Genomic DNA, 16,331 nt, shown 5'->3' with positions numbered 1-16,331 from the left:
CGTCTCCCAGTAAACCTCAACCGACTTTCTGTGGCTTTTGTGCGTCGCCGTAGTCGTCGTCGTCGTCGCATTTAATTGTTTTATAGACACTCCAATCCAGAGGGGTGCAAGTACTACAAGAACATGCATATATTCGCAGATATATGTATGTACATATGTATGTACATATTTATATGTACAGCAGATGCCTATGTATAGCCAAAGCCAGAGAGTGGGTGGGACGTGGGTGTGTGTGCACATCATAGGCAAGGTGAAACACGCCCATGACAAACACGCACGAAAATAGATTTAATTAAATTGCGAATAAAACTCGTGAGGCAGGGGCTGGGTTCGATGGGTTTGATGGGGTGTTAGAGAGACACATATGTGCCAAACGGACCAATTAATCGATTTGCCATTGATTTCTCCTGTTCGGGCCCGAAAAGGGTTTCTCCCAAGTTCTTTCGCCCCTCCTTTCGTTTGCTGGAAAGGAACCCTCGAAAATGGGAATCAATTTCCGGTTGATCCAAGTCTTGGCATACCGAAGATTGATGGATTCCAGTTCCCAGTAATCTCTGCGCATCTAAATGTTGTGCCTTACAGATACCAAGAATAGGTCCTCTGTCGTAACACCTACAGAAATTCCTGCTAAACGGGTATTCCCCGTGCATCAAGGTGGAGAAGAAATATCAGCTCCTATATAGGGCTCTCTCGGACAGGCTCGTGACGATGGCAAGAAATGGAAATAAATTAGAGCAGGAGGAGGAGGAGGAGGAGGAGGAGCAATTGGGCGGGAGAAACCGAAAAACAAAATCGAATTAAATATAAGTAGTCTTCCCCACACACACACACACACACCACATACCACACATGCACACGCGTCTCTGCATCTGTATCTGTATCTGTATCAGGGTATATAAATAGTTATAATAGAAGCATAGATCACACGTTGTGCCGCATGCAACATGGAGTCGCCGTCACCTGGAGATTTATTGCCGCTGGAAACGGCACCCGAACAGGGGTGAGTCAGTCCGAGGGACACACACCCATAGATGGATAGAGAAGGAAGACACAAGGAGCGAGAGAGAGAGAGAGAGAGAGAGAGAGAGAGAGAGACGGAGAGAAGCTTCTATCGCTTCGTTTCGTTTGGTTTCGTTTCGTTTCGGTTCAAAGTTCGCTGCAAATGGGAGACACGTAAACTGTCAAAACTTTAAATCCCTCAGGAATTTAAGTTAAAAAAAATATAACACGTACTGAGGACTCGACACGGGCACAGCTGCTCGCCCAAACGATGACGGAGACGACGACTACGACAAAACCTTGAAAATGTATCTCCAGAATGGGAAAAGGAAACTCAGGGTGGCCCCACGGAAAACCAACTGGAAAAAATAAATATTCTGGAAAAAGATTTCCACTTCTCTCTGCTGTTCCGACTCCACCATACACCATCCATCCTCATCCTCATTCCCGTTCCCATTTCTCTCTCTTTCTCTCTCTGTCTATCTCTCCCTCTCTTTGGCTCGTTTAAATTATCTACGGGAAATTTCGCGCCTTTCCATACAAAGTTTTATTGTGCCGCCCCCTCGACCGTACCCAGCCCAACCCCGCCCCGGCCCGGCCCGGCCCGACCCCTCACATACCAGCATTTAAATTATGTACTTAGAAATACACAAAAATTTTCGAAAAGTCTACAAAAGAAACTGGCACAGCACAGCAGGACGCAGATGAAGAAAGAAGCCAAAGAAGCAAAATGAATTTCGCACTTTTTCGCATAATAAATTTTGAAACTTGGCCAGTGCGATGGAAAAAAAACCAAGCGGGAGAGGAGAGGAAAAGCGAAGAAAAGTAGGGGCAAACCAAAGTTTCGTAAAAAGTTTTTTTTTTTTTTGCATATACGAGTACAAGGCATGGCAGGGCATCGGGGCGGCCATCTGAATAGTCGGCCGCCGAGTGACAAATTCCATTTAAAATTGTCGAGCACAGCTCACGTACTCCGCTGCCAGCAGCCAGCAGCCTCGTCCCGGCACCTCCAGAGTAAGATGAAACTTTTGCTAAAACCTCGGCGTGATGAATACTCCAGGAGGAGTAGCAACAGCAGCAGAGCGGGAGCGGATTTAAGTTAATCAGCAAACAGGTTTAGGGCTAAATAAATTTATTTATGCGTTCTACGCTTTTCGTATTTCTTTATTTTGTACTCACGATATAAAAAAGACGACTGCTTTGTGGGAGTGGGCGAATGGAAATGATATTATATTTAAAATAAATCTTAAGTAACTGCTAGTATTAACCTAATATACCTTTATCGTATCTACATACCTCTGAGCATTTATACATTATTTGTAGTTCATATCATCTTCAAATCAACATTTTAGCAAACTATGAATGTCCATAAGCCATTTGAACATTACAACTAATGAATAGATATGAGTTTCATGCACTGGGTTGTCCGTTTTACATACACATCACATATCTATACTGTCGTATAACCAATATCTACTGAGAAGCATTCGGACTTGTCACTGGCCAATTTTCTGTCACCTTTAATGGGTGTTTACAATTTTTCACTTTGATGGCTTTATAAATGCGTTTAAAAATGTATCTGCAGATATATAGATACTCGTATACTCGTACATATATACATACATATTATATGGATGATTATTTTCTTTGTTGGATGCTGCCAACTTTATTTTCATATCATTTTTATTGTCTATAAAAATTGTTCGCCATTTATATCACGTAAGTCTGTCGCCCACGAACACACACACAAGTGCACTCGACTCACATATTCATATGCAAGTGTAATAATCGGGCTCGTCTGTGTGTGTGAGAGTGAAAGATAAATGAGTTTTCACTTTATGACTTTCGTGTCGGCATAAATTTGTTAATACCTTTAGGCCAAATTTATAACATAATAAATGCTCATAATATTTAACTTAACATTGCGCCCAGGCTGAAGCCCAGGCCCAGGCCCAGGCCCAGGCCCAGAATCGGAGAAAGAGACTCGGAATTCAAAATGCGAAAGTTAACATTGCCCTTTCGTCCGTCCTTCGTTTCGTGGCGAGGCGGAAGCGGAGAGTAAATTCTGATAATATCAGACATGGTCTGGTTCTGCTTTTCCCTCTGATGCAGAGACAGAGGCAGCCATGGATGAATAGGGAGAGTGAGAGTGCGAGTGAGTGCCTTGCAACACACACGAAATTGAGTTATTGCACTGGAAGGCAAATTAAACTTCATAAATATTTAAAATCAGAGATTAAACACGCCAGCACCGACTGCATGTTGATGAGACTCAATGCCTGTCCGAGTGCCTGTCCCTGTCCCTGTCCTTGTCTGACTCAGGTTGCCAATTAAACGGGCATTATCTGGCATAACTGCAGTTTAAGTAGACAACTCTCCCCGACTATACCCCGTTGCCGAGTGCTCGCACGTTTCTCCTTTTCATTTTAATGTTGCAGCAATGACAGTCAGCAGCAGTAACATCAGCCTGCCACAGCAGCAAACGATCAATTTAAAGTAACGATCTCGCCAAAGAAACAAAAACTACAAACCGCAAGCCGCAAATGCAACTGGCAAATGGCCATTCTCGTAAAAATGAAATGTATTTTTTGCAGTTGAGGTTTCTGCCGCTGGAGATCTCCTTTCCTTTCCTTTCCGCTGGCTGCAATTGCTGGATGTTGCTGCCTACGTCTGTGCTGATGATCGTTTCAATTTGAGTTCGAGGAGGGGAGTTTATATTTACGACATTAGCCAAACAACAGCACAAATGTTGAGTAGCTTGTTGCAGTTTTTCAATATTATATGGCCGATGAAAAAATGTTGCTCGAAAAATGTATAAAGTCGGTTTTTCGACTTACTCATCAACGCACAGCCCAATTCCTTTACTGATGGAAGCGAGCTAGAAAGACTTTGTCAATGTTTTAGTTACATACATATGTTCATATAATTACGTACGAGCCTTACTAACATTCTCCTTAATCTTCTCTAGGTACAAATGGTCTGCGAAGACGCGGCCGACAGACATACACCCGCTACCAGACGCTTGAGCTGGAGAAGGAGTTCCACACGAATCACTATCTGACCCGCAGACGGAGAATCGAGATGGCGCACGCCCTCTGCCTGACGGAGCGACAGATCAAGATCTGGTTCCAGAACAGGCGAATGAAGTTGAAAAAGGAGATACAGGCGATCAAGGAGCTGAACGAGCAGGAGAAGCAGGCGCAGGCGCAAAAGGCTGCGGCGGCAGCAGCCGCGGCGGCGGCCGTCCAAGGCGGACACTTAGACCAGAATTAGGCGGAATTACAAAATACAAATACAAAGCAACTCTATATTGTAACAAAAGAACTATTTACTTAAATGAATAATATTTAAATTGCGATGGTAATGTGCGAATACGAAACTAATCTAAAGGCATTATTTCAAGCGTTTGAGAAGCAACCGAAAATACGTAAAACAAAACTACAAACTAATTAAATAGAGTAAGTAAACAAAAGTAGTGGAAGAGCGCAACGCAGGCGGATTACAAACCTACTTAGAAGTAAAACTAAAAAATACAAAATATACGAGAACGAACACAATTTTAATTTAGTTTCAAACAAACAAGAATGGAAATTGATTCGCGGCGTAAGATTATGTTTATAAAAATACATACATCTGTATGTAGAAGGTCTTTCCAAATTCGAAACCCCTGCCCCGCCCACCCCTTTGTTGCTTACAGGTATGTTTAAATTATGTTTCGCGAAAATACTCAAAAATACAAAAATAAAAAACTACGAATATAAATGTTGAAAGAAAGCATAGTTCTGTTGATATGAATTTTTTGGTAAAAAACAAGTTTTAAACCAATTTAAAGATATGTATGTAACAGAAGGAAAACAAAACAAAAATGATTGAAAAGCAACCTATTAAAATGTAACTTAAATATAAATAGAATTTGTTAGCAAAGTAAAATATTACGAGAGGGAAACCGAAGAGGAACGTATTGAAGGATACTCGTATAATATTTGAATGTGTATAGTTTGTGCTAAAGGAATAAAATAATGCAATTTTAGTTAACTCTGTTTATTTGTAAACGAATTTGTTTAGTTCGCGCCGAAGTTCGACTAAACTGAAGCTGTTTCTTTAAGTAATGTGTAGTGTTTTTAACTCTTAAATTAAATTAATTCCTAATTTTATTATTATGTTTAGTTTAATGACAAAGCGTTGATGAGATTATCCGACAGTAGCCCCGAGAAGGAGGACGACAAATCGTTTGCCCTGGCAAACGAAAATAAATTATTGGTTTTGAAAAAATCTAAAAAACAAAGAGAAAACGAATTGATTATTGTGTTATTATTATTTTTATTTTTATTTTTATTTTAGCTATACCATCTTGTTTTTCTCCATTTGTTTCTCTCGTCTCTGGATAGAGCATAGAAACAGAGACCAGAGACCAGAATATTTGAGAAATAGTAGTTCGCGAGCTCGCTTTGTTTTCCCGCTCGCATGCGAAATTGCTTTTGATCTCGTTCCGTTAATTGATCGTAAGTTGTATGCTAAAGAGAGATATGATACCCGTGACCCCATACCCATACCGATAAGGATAACGGTACCGTTCCCGATACCAATATATAGTTTAGTAGATTCAACGAGCTGTGCTCGAACCAAGCCACAAGATACATCTAACCCGACGTGTATCGAGTCTTCGTCTTTCAGTTCAGTTCGGGAACTTATCCCCAATTTATTGAGGGTTATCCGAAAGAAAACCCACACAAGATGTATACGTAATTAGAGCCTAAGATTCGAATATAGATATACACATATGCAGATCTTGATATACATATATACATATACATATATACATTTATGTATTTACGTGGAAATCAAGTATAAATGGACAAACAATAAGAGAGAAAATATCTGCAGAACGGAAACAGATGCGAATACGTAACTAAGAAATAAGTTAAATGTTATAGATTTTAGATGCAAAGGCAGCGGCAAAGGCCAACGCCAACGCCAACGCCAACGCGAATGCAACCGAAATACGTTGATGTATACATACACTGAAACAAAAAATTAAAAGAAGAGCAGCGTGGATCGAGAGGGTATTCCATTCCCCGCCACCGTAAACCCCAGAATAGACGCTAAAATACAATACTTACAGATTTAATTGTGGATTAACTTAGTAACAGATATACGTAAATAGTAACAGTACAGTACAATATCTAGTACTACCCCCCTACCAACTACTTAAAAATGTAATAATACCACGTACTAAAGTGCGTAATTTCTAGTGGCTTTTACTTTAATCTCCGACCCGCAGACAGACGGAGGCCGAAGAGATATTTGAGATACTTCTTCTCCTCAATATGTATTTCCGTCAGACCTATCTACAACTTCTTTGCCGTTACATTTTCTACTTGAACTCTTCCCCATCCCCCCGCATAAGGGGGGTCCAGATCTCCGATCACTCGGGCCCCGCCAACACTCCGTTTATACTTAACCTACTCGTATGTAACTCTAATTTAAAGCCATTCTATGCTAGCTCCGTAAGTTGTAAATTATCAATATAAAATATACGTATAAAAGAACAAACACAAAACAAACAGCAACCAGTGAGAATGTGGAAATGAAACAAATAAATTAAACAAAACGATTTAAACCATTTTTGATTCAATTTTGGATTTTGGACTTCCATTAGCTGAAGCTGGAAATCGCTGTGCCCGAAATGTGTTAATCAAATGCACTGGAAAGACTTGGTTGATCATTTATCTGAAAATTATCTCTTTAAATACATATATGTATCAATGTGCGTTCTATTATTCACTTTCTCTGAATATACCATCTAAACGGAGGGTCCCTTTCGCCAAATTCTTCGCATCTTCAATACGTATCTTCAACGTTTTGGAGTAAGGAGCAACCAATTACACTAGGCAACAAAATTGAAAATTGAATTTCCGCTTCGAACAAAACCTACAGTTTCTCTAATAATTAGAGTTGCCAGATCTAGTGCAATACATCAGTGTTATGAGTCTCTCCATATTTACGGTATATTTTGAAAATGAGGCGGTATGTTTCGGTATATTTCTGAGGGTCTGACGGTATATTTTATTGATAAATCCGCGGTCACACTGCCCACAACTCCGCCCTGCCTCAGCCCCCTGAAGACGAATTCTTAGAGGATGGTGGTGGAACAGCTGTTCGTCTGAAAACGGCATCTGGACACCGGCGTTTTCAGGATTCTGGCGTCTGGTGCGTCTGTGCCGTGTGGAATGGGGCCTGCTCCACCTCTGCCTGTACCTGTGCCTGCCGCCTTCCTGCTGTTCTCGCGCCAGGAGCACATTGGGCCGCATCTCGACCGAGTACAGCAAGGGGATACCCTTCATGATGTGGGCGATGCGTACGCCCTAAACGTGTCGGTGGCGGAGCGCTGCATCTACTGGACTGACCAGCCACATCTACTGGTCCGATGCGGAGGTTCGTCTCATCGAGGTCGCCCGCCTGGATGGCAGCAGTCGGCGCGTGCTCTTGTGGAAACTGTTGGAGAAGCCGCGTTCCCTGGTCCTCGAGCCGCGTCGCGGGGGTACATGTACATGGGCAGACTCCATACGCCGCGCCACAATGGACGGATCCAACCAGCAACAATGGCCGGGAGTTTATATTCGACCAGGAGACGAGACGCCTCTACTGGATGACAAGAAGCGTCGGATACTGGTTGGCTGCTAGGACTACGTGTACTGGAGCGACTGGAGCACCGGGGACATTGATCAAGACGGGCCAGAGCCGCAGCCTCGCCAAGGACGTGCCCTGCATCCCCCCAGCTACGACAGACTGCCCGAATGTGCCGCTGCCCAGGTGAAGCTCTCTCGCCTTTTCAGCTGTGTTCTAAAACGTTTCCTCTTTTAGCTTCTTGGTCGAACTCGCAGAAGCCTCGCAACATTGCCGTGCATGCCACGAAGGCGAGGCGTCTGCTCTTCTCGACAGATGTCGGCAGCCATCAGGCCATCATTCGGGCCCGAGTCGATGGCAATGAGCGTGTGGAGCTGGAAGGAGGTGTCACTGTGCTGGCCCTGGACCAACAGTTATACCATGCGTATCGAAGTTATAAACATCAATGGGAAGAACAAGTAAGCCACCATATTGGACACCTCTGGACACATGTAATCTCCTGTTCCCTCTCTACAGAAAAACCTTTGCTTCCATGCATATCCTGCATGTGAACAACATTACCGCCTAGGGGGGATTTGTGTACTACTGCTGGACGACAAGACCGGACTGGAGAGGATCACTGGTAACGGAGAGCGTCGTTCCGTAGAGCTGCAGCGTCTGTCGCAGTTCACCGACATCTGGGTCGTGTGGACACCGGATGCAGTCACGCAGTACTCACGACGACTGCTCGTGCCCCAAGCATCTGATGCTACTGGAGGACAAGGAGAACTACGGCGTCTATCCGGCCAGATAATTTTAAGTGGCGGGAGTAGTGACATGAACAACGACTGTATATCCGCCTCCTGGCGCTGTGACGAAAGGACTGCCCGGCGGATCAGTTCAGCTGACAGTCAGCCGAGGGCAGCGACAATGCTCTGATCTGCGATGGTACCACCTGTGACAACTGTGACAATGTCCATGAGGCCGACTGCTGCAAGCAGCCAGGAGAGTTTCAGTGTCCCATCAACCAGGTGAGTGGAAAGACACGATATCTGCCCAAATTCCTAAACTAACAATATCCTACTCCACCTTCCCACCAGAATCCCTAGAATAGGAAAGTATATTAAAACCGTGGAATGGGCAAGTGACGCCAAGAGAAGCAAGTGTCTCAACAACTAAGCCGATACTAATCATTAATATATATGGAATAATTCTTGAAGCCGGCAACAGGACTTTGCTCAATAAAATTAAGAGCAAAGCGCCATTGATAAACAGCGAGAGAAATACTCTAAGAAAATTAATTACGAATTTTTTCGTTAATCGAAATTTAAAATTATGTTTGAAAAAGTCACGAGCCCTTCTTGACGAAATAATAACTTTATTCCCAGATTAACAAAAATCAGATTGGTGTTCTGGTAAAGCACAAAATCCAAAATTTTATAAGAACATTTTATTACAACAAATACGAAAAAATAAAAAAACATTATAAATAAGTAGAGAATATAATTTAACCATTATAGTATATGTGCCCTTTTCTTTGTTTGTCCCTTTCGAAGAGTTTCGAAAATGGATCTAGAGGTAAGGAAGCCTAACAGAACAGGAAAATCCATGAGCTCGGGAGTCGGCCCCAGTAAGACCCCTGAACCGTTGTAACTACTTCCCGCCCGATCAAAAAATTAAATTGAATCTAAAAATATGTTTGTCCCTTTCGAAGAGTTTCGAAAATGGATCTAGAGGTAAGGAAGCCTAACAGAACAGGAAAATCCATGAGCTCGGGAGTCGGCCCCAGTAAGACCCCTGAACCGTTGTAACTACTTCCCGCCCGATCAAAAAATTAAATTGAATCTAAAAATATGCAATGTATGAAATCGATGATTGCAAATTGGATGTTTCTCCCAAAGATTTCTTTCGTGCTACAAGAAACGAGTATTTAAATTAAGCCAATCAAGTAGAAAATTGATTCATCAATTGTATAAAATTATTTGGGCATGGCTAAATGTTCTATATAGCTGGTAATATTCCTTACCAGTTGTCTGTTATATCGCCACGTATCTTGGAGGTTATATGCAAACTTACTCATTTCTTAAGAGACTGGAACTAAAGCCGCAACTGTTGTATCAAATTCAATCTAGCTGCTCTTCACTCTAAAATCAAGTCCGATCTGACGCTCTTTAAGCTTCAAGATTATTTTAAGAGTATTCATCATATTATAAGATTCAGCTAAAACGTATATTGAGTCAGTTCGATTTGTGAGCTCGGTCGGATTCGTTCAATGTTCGGTAGCGAGTGCTGTCCGATGGATTTCATATCAACACGCATTTAAGCCAAATATAAAGACACACTTGTAGGGAGTAGCGATTGTTATGTACTTATGTATTTCCGTGTGCTTCATTGACACTCCATAGAAATCAGCTTCAAAACGGAAAGAATGAAGCTTAAATCATATTTATCGAATTTATTGTACTTATGGGCGGTAGTGACGTTAAGGTCCAGAGCAAGTGAGTAAAGTTCGAAATGATAATAGGAACCATACGAAAATAAACATATACTATGTACAGAATATTCACAATGTATCCGACGTATAGTACACAATTCACGCTCACAGCCTTATTTACTCTCTGAGCACGTCTTCCAGCATGTAAGACGATGCTAAAACAAGATTTGAGGCGGTTCATCTTGAGATCTCTCGTATTATTTCCATATAAAATCTCTCTCTCTCCCTGCTTGTATTATTCTAAGAGAGATAAAACAGTATGCTGAAACTGTGTTCGGATTGAGTGGTGTCGGAAATAAACTAAACGAGGGGGAACGTTGTGAGTTGCTGCGGACGCCGCACTGATAGGGACGGACAGACAGACAAGGCTCAATCGACTCGGCTATTGATGCTGATCAAGAATATATATACTTTATGGGGTCGGAAACGATTCCTTCTGGACGTTACACACATCCATTTTCACCACAAATCTAATATACCCCAATACTCATTTTGAGTATCGGGTATTAAAAGAAATATGCAAAACATTTAATCAAACACTTGATGCAGGTACAGCATAAAACTAGCTAACTAGAACTCGACTAGCGAAATCCAAAGAAAATTAATGGAGTACATTTGGCTTTCTGAGATCTGAAGGGCAATATATTAAGCAAAGCAAGGTTCTGACAAGAGCCGAATACTATCGTTGGTACAATTTTTTAACAATTTTTAAATACAGTAAACGCTGAATGTTCGACTTCCCAGTTTGCGTGCGACAATGGCGGTTGCATTTCGCAATTCGACGTTTGCAACGGCGTGAAGAACTGCCCCGACGGATCGGACGAAACCCCGCTGACGTGTATCTCCCAGCGGCAGCACTGTTTGAAGCCCTACTTCCAGTGCAGCTACGGCGCTTGTGTCATAGGAACAGCCGGATGCAACGGAGTCAATGATTGCGCAGATGGCTCCGATGAAACGCTTTTGCGCTGTGGCAACGAGGACGATTTGCGACAGTTCGACCGCCGTTTAAAGGGTAATTGTCAGTGAGTAGAAGACTAGTAGTAGAAGAGGCCGCAATCGGTAATTTTACTCAATTATCAAATCTTGCAGAGACGACGAGATTAAATGCCCATCTGGCATATGCCTAGACAAAAGCAGGTCTCTCTGTGACGGCAAGGACGACTGCGGAGACGGCACCGGCTTCGACGAGTCGGTGGCTTTGTGCGGGCACCTGGAGTGCCCGGGCTACTCCTTCAAGTGTGGCACCGGCGGCTGTATTTCGGGAGCCCTGAGTTGTAATGGACAGAACGATTGCTTCGATGGCTCGGACGAAGCCCCACTCCTGTGCAACACTACCAAGAAGGTGACGTCACCTACCGCCGTCGTCATACCGCTGGAGCAACTAGGCTGTTCCTTGCCGCCGGGTGATGAACTCCCAATTCTAAAGGATCACTACGGTCGTGTTCTCCTTCCGCCGATCACCAGGGCCACGGTCTACTTCTCCTGCCAACCCGGCTACATATTAGTGGGCGACGAATCCAGTCACTGCGCCAACAGAAAGTGGAGTTCCGAGACAGCGCCGAAGTGCGTGAGTGAGTAGATCCCTAGATCCCCACCCTGCCGATATCAACTCTTAAAGCCTTCTCCGCTTTTCCCTGCAGAATACTGTGATTCCAAGGGCGAGTTAGATGGGTATTCCACCAAGGCCATATGCACTTCCGCTGGACAGAACGTCGACTGCAGTCAGCGCCTTCATCCGCCAGGCACTGAGGTCAAGTTTGTATGTGCCACCGGCTTCCAGACTCTCAGCACCACTCTCCCGGATATGAAGTGCATGAAAGGGGGGTACTGGAATCGCCAACGGCAACGCTGCGACCAGGAGTGTGGCCAGATAGCCACGCCAACCAAGAGCTTCTCGGCCAACGGGTACACCATCAACAACACTGTTGTCCCGTGGCATGTGGGCCTCTACGCCGGGCACACTGAGAAGAGCTATAGCTTCATGTGTGGCGGTTCGCTGCTGACGCCGGACCTGGTGATCACTGCTGCCCACTGCGTGTACGATGAAACGGTACGGCGGGCCTACAGCTATGACACGTTCCGCGTAATAGCAGCGAAATTTTATCGGAACTACAAGAATACCACCAGCGATGAGCGCTGGCAGGACGTGCGGAACATCATTTTAGCGCCGTACGTACAGTTCAGACAAGCTCTCGCAGATGGTTTATTACCATAATGTTTATTACAGTGACTACAAGGGCAGGACGAACAACTACTTCAACGATCTAGCCTTGCTAGTTCTGGTCGAGCCCTTCGAGCTCAGCAATGTCATTCGGCCGATCTGCGTCCATTTCTCAGAATTTGCCGAGAAGGAGACCATTAATAACGATGTACAGGGCAAATTCGCTGGCTGGAGCATCGAGGATAAGCGCGAGCTGCAGTTTGTGCCGGCAGTGTCCAAGATGAACTCCATGTGCCTGCAAGAGCTCAGAGACATTCAATCGGACAAATTTTGCATCTTCACGCAGGGCAAGTCGCTGGCGTGTCGGGGCGATAGTGGCGGTGGATTCACCGCCGTCCGCCAGTCCAACGCTTTCTCCCGAGACACTTCCCGCCATTTCCTGTACGGTATCATCAGCAACGCACCCAATGCAGATCAGTGCGCCCACAGTCTGACTATACTGACCAACATACAGCACTTTAAGCAAATAATAACCACTGCAATCATAAATAGCATAAGTACCAGATCCTGAGCGCAGAGTTCTCAGCTGTGACCTCGACTAGAGTATATCCATGGCTGGATATTTATATACATATCTACGATTATTTTGTTTAAGATTCAAATAAAACAAATTAGAACCGATGCAAGAGTTAGCCGTGCAAAAGAAAAGTCTATGGGTGCGTTTAATCGTTAGTCAATAACTATTTATTAGGGTTCTTAATGCATGAGCTCCAAGAATAAGCGATACTTTATTGTGGTGAGTTTATGATAATGATGTTGAGAGAGAGTAAAACAGCGTAAGATTGTCCATAGTTCGAGTCTCATGCAAGTACATAATTCTTTCTTAATTCAAAGGCATATTTTAGTATTTCATATTTCAGTATATATAAATCGATTAATTAAGACGGTAACAACAAGAAAAAGTTTGACCGAACAAATACTAATTAATAATTTAAATAGTGTTTAAATGTTGGTGATTTTCTGAAAATGGTAGATTCCATATCTGAAATATCTCAAATGCAGTTAACAAAATATATTTATTGAAGGTATAAAAATATATATTAGGCTCTCGGATATAATAGGTGTAGAAACCCGTCAGTTCACAGACTAGGAAGATCTGTTAAAGAGTTTTGACAGAACAGCACAGCACTGTTCCATCCAACGATGATTGAAGGCGGCACAAGACCAAGTGACGATGACGATGGACATCTACGAAATAAAAGTGTCGCTGGGTCCAACTGAAGTAAGAAATTTTGGAACTGTTCCCTCCAACTATGACTGAAGGGGGCACAGGACCAAGGGCCACGGACATCTACGATGGACATCTACGATGGACAACTACGAAATAAAAGTGTCCCTGGGTCCAACTGAAGTAAGAAATTTTGGAAGTGTTCCCTCCAACGATGATTGAAGGGGGCACAGGACCAAGGGCCATGGACATCTACGAAATAAAAGCGTCCCTGGGTCAAACTGAAGTAAAAAACTGCCGAATTTTTAAAGCAAACCCGAAACTGTTTTGTTATTTTTGTTCGAAGCTATATCCTCGGAAATAATTGATGAGACTTATCTAGTTCTTTGTTTTAGCCGATTCTCGGATGTTGAACTTGGGCACACGATCTTTCTTGGCCAGTATCTTGTTTGAATTGTCCTCTATATTAATCGTGCTGATAATGAGATTGACTCTACGCTCTATTACGCCAATGAACAGCTTTACATTGTGGACAGTTAGAAAGGTCTTGGTGCTAAGGACGTTGAGGATGGGAGCGTCGTCGCAGGCCAATTGTCTGGGAATTGTTTTTATTTAGTTACAGAACTTGACTATCGTCCTTGCCAATATCAAAAATCTTACCTGAATATATCCTCGATCCCCTTAAGTAGTTGGTCAAGTCGGATGCTCAGAGTTTGCTTCTTTTCGCTGGTCTCCTTGGCCAGTTGTTCAATGCGACCCCGCTCTGCATTTAAATAATCCAACGCCTCGGTCTTTAGCTTCAACTCTTTCTCGGTCTGCTCCGATTTTTGTCGTTCTATGGTAATTGTCGTTAATATGGGTGTAGATTTGACCACATCGCGTGTAACCCACCTATTTCATCAGTTAATTCTTGTGTGGAATCGTTTAACACCTCCACCTCGTGACTTAGCTCATTAACGTAATTAAAGAGAGCGAAGTTCTCATCCTCCTGGCGCTTAAACTGAGCCACCAAGCGGTCCGGATCTTCTTCGCCATACAACTGCTTGATCTTCTCAATTATCTCCTTGTATTCGAAAAGTTGTCGCTCATAGTTTTCCTTTTGATTCTGCTTCTTATCCAACTCTCGCTGCTCTAGCTCTGGATTAAGCCGCTTTTGCCCCTTGATGTCGAAAAACTTCTGCAACTTGGCATCGTGCTCCAGACGCCTCTGCATCTCACGCATCTCCTGGATGTGCATCACCTTGTCATTCTCATTGCGGTCCTTCAGAACGGACAACTTGTTGCAAAGCTCCTCGCGCTGATCGAAGGCCAGCGTTGATTGGTCAATCAAGTCCATTATGAATTTCTTACCCTCATTGAACTGAGTGACCATCGCTTGCCACATATCATTGAAGTTAGCCCTGAAGCAATCGGCACATTTAAAGCGTTTGTGGGGCCTTCCCAGTTGTCAAAAACGTCTCACCGATCTTGCAGCATGTGGTTTATGGCATCTCGCATTTTGCTGTTCTCTGTGAGGACATCGCTGCACTTTTTGTTGACCACATCCAGACGGTTCTCCAGCTTGACAACGCTTTTTTGAACCGTGCAAATTGTGTGCTTGTAGCAGCTGTCGGGCACCTCATTACGACGAAGACCGTCGATTTCCTTTTCCATTTTCCGTATGTGCCCCTCCAGCTCCCACAGATTGGTTCGCTCGTTTTGAAGCACCCTCTGCAGATCCGTCTGCTGTCTCTGCAGTGCTCCCAGATGCCGTTCCTTCTGCAATTAGAGTACAACTTAGGGTATCCCTATTAATTCGACTCCCACTCACATTTGTGTTTTTCCGTGCGTGCGTTCCACCCTCCAAAGTCTTGATCTCTTCCTTCAACTTCTGATGCTCGACCTGCAGAACGTTTATCATGTTATTTTGCTTCTTCAGTCGCTTGGCTTTTTCTTCTAGCAGGCCTCGAAGATCAAGTTGAAGCGATCGATGCTGTCTCTGGAGCCTCAGCAACTCTGCTGTGGCCAACTGGTCCAGTTCGCTTTGGTCTGCCATGATGTAAGTACGATTATTCAAACGATTTCCTTGATTCCCTTGATTCCTTGATAATTTTACATCTATTGATTTCAATTGTTAACAGCGTTGCTGCGGTATTGTCGCTTAGCTACGGTTCATGGCTTGCGCCGTTTCCTTCGACATATTAATATTTCAGTGCAGTCCAACTGAAAAATGTATGCGTCATTATTTTGTTGAGTGGAATTATCTTGTAATTGAATTTTAGAGTTACGATTTTATGCACTTGCATATTATTTGAATCAGCGGCAAAGACCGCCGCTCTACTTTTAATCCCCGTACTCAGCCGGTATATGCATGATTTATATATGTAATTATCACTATATATTATCTAGTATATAAATACATATGTATATATTTTCGTATCGGAGCCAATTAGTGCGGCTGCTCCCTCTCTCTCTGGCATCTATCTTTTGGTATTATATGTTGACGCTTTTTTATTAAAATTGGGGTTTTTCTTGCCTATTTTATATATACATACATATGTATATGTATAGATTTGCTACTTGATACACCGCAACAGAACTTGCTCCCCCTGTCCTCTGGGAGATCTCAGCTTCGGGTGGGAGCTCTCACATTCGGTTCTCTTCTGGAATTGTGAATATGTTTGTCATCCCAGGCAAAAACAATTTATTTTCAATATATTTTAGTATTATTCAATATTATTTAATATTTTTTTCAATATTTCAACGATATTTTAAAGCTTATTGTCTTCTTGTTCGGACCAAGAATAGGTATCAGGATCGAGATATATACATATATACAAAACACTCATCATATACATGAATAT

General features: G+C 43.1%; 4 protein-coding genes across 7 annotated transcripts in view; 3 read left to right on the top strand and 1 right to left on the bottom strand.

Moving 5' to 3' along the window:
- LOC108156466 (homeotic protein ultrabithorax) overlaps positions 1 to 4,951 on the top strand; it is a 79,419-nt gene extending 74,468 nt beyond the window's left edge. For all 4 annotated transcript variants that reach the window (XM_033390253.1, XM_017287931.2, XM_017287930.2 and 1 more), the window contains one exon: positions 3,968 to 4,951. In XM_033390253.1, the coding sequence (XP_033246144.1) occupies positions 3,968 to 4,272 (305 nt within the window). In that variant the 3' untranslated portion in view covers positions 4,273 to 4,951. The remainder of the gene's footprint in view (positions 1 to 3,967) is intronic.
- Positions 4,952 to 7,725: 2,774 nt separating this feature from the next.
- LOC108156306 lies at positions 7,726 to 9,098 on the top strand. The gene is made up of 4 exons (XM_017287695.2): positions 7,726 to 7,812; positions 7,864 to 8,084; positions 8,143 to 8,636; positions 8,706 to 9,098. Exons 1-3 carry the CDS (start codon positions 7,797 to 7,799, stop codon positions 8,542 to 8,544), a joined length of 639 nt encoding a protein of 212 aa, XP_017143184.1. The 5' UTR covers positions 7,726 to 7,796; the 3' UTR covers positions 8,545 to 8,636; positions 8,706 to 9,098.
- A 740-nt stretch (positions 9,099 to 9,838) lies between these two features.
- On the top strand, positions 9,839 to 12,948 carry LOC108156304 (modular serine protease). The gene is made up of 5 exons (XM_017287692.2): positions 9,839 to 10,103; positions 10,818 to 11,121; positions 11,189 to 11,670; positions 11,740 to 12,268; positions 12,327 to 12,948. Exons 1-5 carry the CDS (start codon positions 10,034 to 10,036, stop codon positions 12,829 to 12,831), a joined length of 1,890 nt encoding a protein of 629 aa, XP_017143181.1. The 5' UTR covers positions 9,839 to 10,033; the 3' UTR covers positions 12,832 to 12,948.
- A 729-nt stretch (positions 12,949 to 13,677) lies between these two features.
- On the bottom strand, positions 13,678 to 15,865 carry LOC108156305 (coiled-coil domain-containing protein 63). Its single transcript, XM_017287693.2, has 5 exons — positions 15,299 to 15,865; positions 14,951 to 15,246; positions 14,380 to 14,888; positions 14,149 to 14,323; positions 13,678 to 14,083 (listed from the first exon to the last, which is right to left on the bottom strand). The coding sequence occupies exons 1-5, from the start codon at positions 15,521 to 15,523 to the stop codon at positions 13,867 to 13,869; spliced, it is 1,422 nt and encodes a 473-aa protein (XP_017143182.1). The 5' UTR covers positions 15,524 to 15,865; the 3' UTR covers positions 13,678 to 13,866.
- Between the last annotated feature and the right edge of the window lie 466 nt (positions 15,866 to 16,331).

This window comes from Drosophila miranda, chromosome 2 (genome assembly GCF_003369915.1).
Source record: "Drosophila miranda strain MSH22 chromosome 2, D.miranda_PacBio2.1, whole genome shotgun sequence".
Taxonomy (NCBI): Eukaryota; Metazoa; Arthropoda; class Insecta; order Diptera; family Drosophilidae; genus Drosophila; species Drosophila miranda.
The sequence above is the reverse complement of the archived record's forward strand: the minus strand, read 5'-3'. Positions and strand labels throughout refer to the sequence as shown.

What these genes read in the sequence shown, in the direction of transcription:
- LOC108156304 (XM_017287692.2), top strand. Translation starts at nt 10,034, where the DNA reads ATGAAGCTTAAATCATATTTATCGAATTTATTGTACTTATGGGCGGTA. An exon ending in CGTTTAAAGGGTAATTGTCA is followed by an intron (nt 11,122 to 11,188) that starts GTGAGTAGAAGA and finishes CAAATCTTGCAG; the next exon opens with AGACGACGAGATTAAATGCC. An exon ending in GACAGCGCCGAAGTGCGTGA is followed by an intron (nt 11,671 to 11,739) that starts GTGAGTAGATCC and finishes TTTTCCCTGCAG; the next exon opens with AATACTGTGATTCCAAGGGC.
- LOC108156306 (XM_017287695.2), top strand. An exon ending in AACATCAATGGGAAGAACAA is followed by an intron (nt 8,085 to 8,142) that starts GTAAGCCACCAT and finishes CCCTCTCTACAG; the next exon opens with AAAAACCTTTGCTTCCATGC.
- LOC108156305 (XM_017287693.2), bottom strand. Translation starts at nt 15,523, where the DNA reads ATGGCAGACCAAAGCGAACTGGACCAGTTGGCCACAGCAGAGTTGCTG. An exon ending in ACGCACGGAAAAACACAAAT is followed by an intron (nt 15,247 to 15,298) that starts GTGAGTGGGAGT and finishes CTCTAATTGCAG; the next exon opens with AAGGAACGGCATCTGGGAGC. An exon ending in AACCACATGCTGCAAGATCG is followed by an intron (nt 14,889 to 14,950) that starts GTGAGACGTTTT and finishes CGATTGCTTCAG; the next exon opens with GGCTAACTTCAATGATATGT.